General features: G+C 45.9%; 1 protein-coding gene across 1 annotated transcript; it reads right to left on the bottom strand.

Annotated features, from left to right (window-relative positions):
- Window positions 1-1,051: 1,051 nt before the first annotated feature.
- On the bottom strand, window positions 1,052-5,164 carry LOC113034574 (transmembrane protein 121). The gene is made up of 2 exons (XM_026189249.1): window positions 3,912-5,164; window positions 1,052-3,628 (listed from the first exon to the last, which is right to left on the bottom strand). The coding sequence occupies exon 2, from the start codon at window positions 3,420-3,422 to the stop codon at window positions 2,472-2,474; it is 951 nt and encodes a 316-aa protein (XP_026045034.1). The 5' UTR covers window positions 3,423-3,628; window positions 3,912-5,164; the 3' UTR covers window positions 1,052-2,471.
- Window positions 5,165-5,832: the final 668 nt, after the last annotated feature.

Here is a 5,832-nt window from a genome sequence, read left to right as displayed (position 1 = left end):
TAAATTTGCGATATGTTCCCCCCCCCCCCCAATTCTAAAACAGCTGGGATAGGTTCCAGCCCAACTGTGACCCTGAATTGGATAAGTGGAAGAAAATGGATGGATGGATGGATAGAGAGCTTGAACAGGTGTACCTAACAAACTGGCTGGTGAGTTTATGTCATGCAGTGATGAATGTTTATATTTTAAATAAATACATCATAAGTTTCAAATAAGGAGATTAGTGTATGTAAAAATGCAGTTTTTCCTTCTCTCGGCTGCGTGTGATGTTAATGAGCGGATCTCCTCATCCACCCGCTGCTCCAAACATCTGTTTGAAAAGGGCAGAGAGTCATAAGAAAGTAGTCCTAAAGGAAAGGGAATGGGGGGGGGGGGGTTTCAGAGAATGGATGAAGTGAGGGGCTGTGTAAGAAATAAGAATTATTTTTGACCTGTGACTTATGCAAAGCTACTCTACTGGAGTCAAAAGATGAAAATATGCTGGAAAGGAACAGAATGGCCCCCCTTTATATAGGGATTTTCATGCTTTGATTTATACAACAAACTATTTGTTTTGGGTTTGTTTTTTGTTTGTTTGTTTTTTGCAAAAATGGCAGTTTTCCTTTTGTTTGTAGAACCCAATAGAAAGCTGTTATGTGGTCCTCCATACAGCGAGAGATGTAAGGCTGCCAGTTTCAGAGAAAAACACTTGATCATTGTTTTAAATCACAAATACTATTTTAAAGGATGAATGCTTTCTTTTCATTGCATCAGTTCTGCAAAAACAATACAATTCAATTGTGTATTATAGTCCAAATTGCTGATGCTGTAATTTTACAAGCCAACAACACTGACAAAATAATGCTAGCTGCAGCAGTCTTAATGCAACAGCCTGTTTTGTGCCACCAAACGCTGCTACATTCCTGTAACTGAGCCTTGCATAGATAAAAAACACTGGTTTCGATAATCATTGTGCTTTTTACATTATGCATGCAGTGAGAAAGATTATGCAAAAAAATAAAATAAAATAAAAAGAACAAGAGCAGGAACCTTTTGCAAAAACATTGTTCACATTTTTGTGGCACCTCTGCCAGTGTCATTTGTGCACTGCATCAAATTAAAGCACCTGACCTTCAGTTTTATGTTTCGGATAGATAGCGAAGGCCCAGTAAAAAATATTCTTTGCAGCAAATATGTCATTCCCAGCATTTTTTTCTGTCTTTGACATTCATATTGAGATTTAGCAAAAAATTTAAGCGTGTCCATCGCTGAAATTGCAAACAAGCTCCAGCTCTGACTCAACTGGTGGCGGAGAGCTGAGGGCTGAAAGAGATTTATCATATTAGAAGACATGATGTTTTCTTGGCTTGTTGCGTGGATTCACATCACTGGACCGAGGTATCCATTTTGTCTTTTGTGTGAGGAACAAAATGACAGTGCTTAGAACTGCTGCCGCCACGAAGCGCAAGCACAGATAGTTACTGTTTGCCTGAGGAGGATATTAAACGGGCTTCCTTATTTGGGAATCATTTATCCGTCTGCAGTGCCGGCCCTCGGCTGTGTACTTTATCCTGTGGCTAACTGCATCTCAGTGAGCCTTTTGCTGTGATAAAACGGTTCATAACTGTGCAGATAATTCATTTCAAATGTCCCCCAAAATTGCCACCCTGGAATGTATGATCACTCTCAAGATGAATGACACTGCAAAGGCACCACTTTGCCAGTTAAGCAGCCTCTAATTGTAGATTGAACCAGAGTGAGAAAAGGGGGGAAAAAATCATTGTCTGTCTTTCTTTGTATCCCAGGTTAATTAAAGAACATTTGCTGAATTTTAATTAAAAGGTGAAATATAGTCGATTGGTCCAGTAACTTTCAAATGCCTTTATGAAAAACCCCTTTTACAGCCAGTGAGAGCGCAGGAGAGCCTTTATCTTGTACACAATACTTTATCAAAGAATCACATATAAAAACACTTCTTTCCAGAGAAAGCTTTTAACTGTTTGATTCTCTCATTGGTTGCTCCCTCTAAATCTGATACGTTGAAGCCCTCGACTACAAGGAACAATCGAGGAACAGAAAATGCACACCACACCACACAGACCCTTAAATTTAAGATTAGAATGCAACACACACAATTCAAAAATATATTCCTCTAATCTTGCAATAGTTGCAATAGGTTGTTTTTCTTTTTTCTTTCAGTTGTACAATTAGAAAAAATACACAGGTAACTGGATTTACTGGAGGAAACGCTTTAACAAAGTCACAAATAATACTGTATTTTGCACCAATGACAGCTTTGGATCCGACGCTCTATCATCACTAAGTGTCTGCAGTGTTCTCTGTGCCATGAAGCATCAGAGGAGATGTTGATCTCCCGTGTGTTCACATGAGTGTTCGCATGCCCTAAAAGGTGTGGAAAACTGTGCCCCGCCAGCGTCCTGAGGGTCATATACACTTGTATTGACATTTCCAGGGTTCGCCCCGCTGTTTTGTCATGTGTGTTCGCAAGTAGTCACCTCGGGGAGGGGTGTCTGGTCCTGCATTACCACTTGAGGAGGGGTGGGGGCAGGGCGAGCGTGGGCCACTGAGTTTTTCTGCAGCTCGACCCCGAAGGCGGGAGGAGCGTTCTGCAACTGTCTCCTGTACTGCACAAAGCTGCAGGTCTTTAGGATGATGGCCAAGATGTTCTTTCCTATTAGGATCCCAGATACCCTGGCGTCCCTGTACAAAAGCATGTTCCCCCCGCGGATGAACAGAGTGATGATGTTAATGGTCACAAGACTGAGGATGGGGTACAGGAGCATCTTGTGGGGGACAATGTTGATGCCCTGCATGCTGATCTCGCTCAAGGACACGCAGGGCAGCACGAGCAGCAGGATGTAGCAGTAGAAGAACATCAGGCCCTCAGCCCACAGAGGAAGCCCTTTCTTTTGTGGCTCCCACAGGTTGGCTTGGATGTCCAGTATGTCCAGCAAGTCCACCACCACCCAGAAGAGGCGGTTACGGATCTCCTCGCGCTTCTTGAAGGCTCGAACATACTCCATGTGGTCGATAGCCACCAGCACCACAAACAGCACTGGGATGCAAATAGACAGCAGCAAGGTCAAGGCTTTCCTCGCGAGAGCGTCCAAGCTCTTCCTGTCTGCTTTGTAGTTTTGATACACAAAGTAAACCTTGATCTCCAGCACGAAGATGTAAAGAAACCAGAGAATCATGGCGTAGCCTCGCTTCGCTGTGCGCACCTCGGCGCCCACCCACACTGCCACGTAACGCAAGACAATTAAGAAGCAGATGTCTCCCACCATCACCATGATGCAGATGCCGATCTTGCGGGGGCCGTGATTCTGCTCTACCAGGTAGGCATCAATCAGCGCCATGCTGCTCATGATCAGAATGGTGGACAAGCACACGTGGGGTTTGTTGGTGGGAGGCGGGGGTACCATCCTTGCCTGTCTGAGAAGAAGAAGAGGAGGTTTGTCGTTGAAGAGGGAGTGCAGAGGGTCCTCAGTTGTCCAGTGAGAGGCAGATCAGATAGCGCTGCTAGACAGCGGTGTTCCCCTCCATTGCTTCTTTCTTGGCCACAATCCAGGATGCATTAATAGGATTCACACAGATCACTTCAATCAATCTCCGCCTGTGCCCAAGCCACCTGCCGGGTAGACAGCACCCCTCATTTAGTAAATTGTGTTAATTGGTAAACGGTCTGTAAACATACAGCTTCACTTGTCTGTGAATTAATATCTCAGGATGTGCCTACCTTTTTACGCTCTGATAATTATTCAGGGAACACAACAGTTTAATCAGCGAGTTGCAGTTTCTCTTATTAAAAGAGAAAAGCTGCTGCGATGTGCTCTCGTTACAGATTCACTCTCGACACCCTTGTTTTCATGCAAGCTTAAGCTGGAGAGATAAAAATCCAGCTGAATACTCACTTGTGTCCCTCTTTGTACTTTATCCTAATGACTGGCAGCGAGCGATCATCCATGAGACTGCACTGGGAGATCACAAAGCCCATCTGTAATCCACAGGAGAAGAGAGGAGAAAAGGCAAGGGATCCTCTCCTTCTCTGACAGCCATAAATCCACCAATCATGGATAGGTTTCTGTCGCTCTTTCCTTCTTTCTTTCTTCAGGTGAAAGAAAAATCCCCAAATCTTGCCGTCATAATCCACTTACCAATCAGACCGAATCAGGAATAGATATCTTGATGGTCACAAAGACAGCTCTCAATTTCTGCCTCTAAGAATAGAGGTTGTTTAGTTGTTGTGCTTAGACGGAGGCTTTAAAATGCCCCAACTTCAAAAAGAAAAAAACAGGGTGGTGGTGACAAAGTTGATTAAAAATACAAAACCTCAGCAGTAAGTCCTGCTTCAAAGACAATTTCCTCTCCAGAAGTTTTCTCCTTCATCATCCACCATCCCTGGCCGAAGAAGATGAAATGTTTTGTGTTGTTTTCCTGTGCAAGTATGTGCGTTTCACAAGAAGAAGGATTTTTGTGGCTCTTTTGAAAGCACCGCGAGCGTCCCTTTTCGCTCACACTCACTGTTTGCATGTGTGTGTGTGCATGCGCGCGTGTGAGGGAGAGAGAGTGTGTCTGCGCGCAGGTTTCAGCTGTCTCCACGCTTCGTTGTCGCTGTAAAATGCTGCCCCCCTGCCGAGATCCTGGCTGCTGCACCGCTTTCTGTCTCCCGCTCAAGCAGTTTTTTTGTTGTTGTTTCTTTCTTGCCAGGGACACCAGGATCAACAGCGCCGGTGGATTCCCCTGTGTCCACTCGGCGTGCTCTGCCAACACCACCAGCACTGTTATACTCCAACGCCGCTGCTTGTCTCTGCCCGTCAGTCTCTGTGCGCTCTTCAGCCCTCTCCGAAGTCAGAGAGATGCTCCTCTGGTGCGTTGAGACACACTCCTGAGATTTTTTCCCCCTTTCTCTCCGTGTGTCTCTCTCACAGCTACGCTCCTTCTCCCTGTTCTGCCCAAGTAAAGGCACTTGCTGTGTGGAGGTGACACTCAGCAGACCACAGCTGCAGAGAGGAGAGAGAAAAGAGGTAGAGAGAGCGAGAGAGAGAGAGACAGAACACTTTTCCAGGGGGTGGAGAAAAGCAGGGTGGGAAAGGGGTTGGGGAGGGAGCCAGCGTTCTGCAGCTTAGCTGAATGCACAACTTCTCTCTCTTTCTCTCATCCTGTTTTCCCTTGCCTTTCTTTTTCTTTACCTCTCTCACTTCCCTTTCTGCTTTTCACATTGTGTCTTGCACTGATATCCTATTTTCTCGGGCTGTTTTCTGTTTTGGCTCCCAGAAAAAGCCTCCGGTCTCCGTCTTCTTTAAAAAGCCCATTATGGCGCCGTGCAGTTCTACCTCTCCCAAGTTCGAGGTGAATGGAGATGAAAAGTGATCCGGAGAGGAGAGGGGGGGAGATGCTCTCCAGTATGGGATGTAGAAAGCCAGCTTCCCAGGAGGATGTGTGTCTGCAGTCATCTGGGGAGACATGGGGAGGTTGGGGTGGGGGTAGGAGGGGGATTGAAGAGAGGAGGATGGGGGGTATTGGGGGGGGGGGGGGGGGGGGGGGTTTCAACGCCTCTCTTGACAGAGAGCCTTTCTATTGATCTACCAATGGAGCACTGAATCAGGAGACTAAGACAGGGCCAGTAACCCAAAGAGATGAGGGGTGAGAAGAGATGGGGAGGTACAGACGTAGAGAAAAAGAAAGGGAGGGAAAAGTGACGAGGAGGAAGGATGACACGAACTGAGGAGAGGAAAAAGGAACACTGGGAGATGTGCTGGGTGGGACCAAATGTCAAAGGAAACATTTTTATCCCCTGAGATGTAATAATGCCTGGGCTTGGAGATAATACCT

This window comes from Astatotilapia calliptera, chromosome 13 (genome assembly GCF_900246225.1).
Source record: "Astatotilapia calliptera chromosome 13, fAstCal1.2, whole genome shotgun sequence".
Taxonomy (NCBI): domain Eukaryota; kingdom Metazoa; phylum Chordata; class Actinopteri; order Cichliformes; family Cichlidae; genus Astatotilapia; species Astatotilapia calliptera.
Note: the sequence above shows the minus strand (reverse complement) of the source record. Positions and strands in the feature narration are given on the sequence as shown.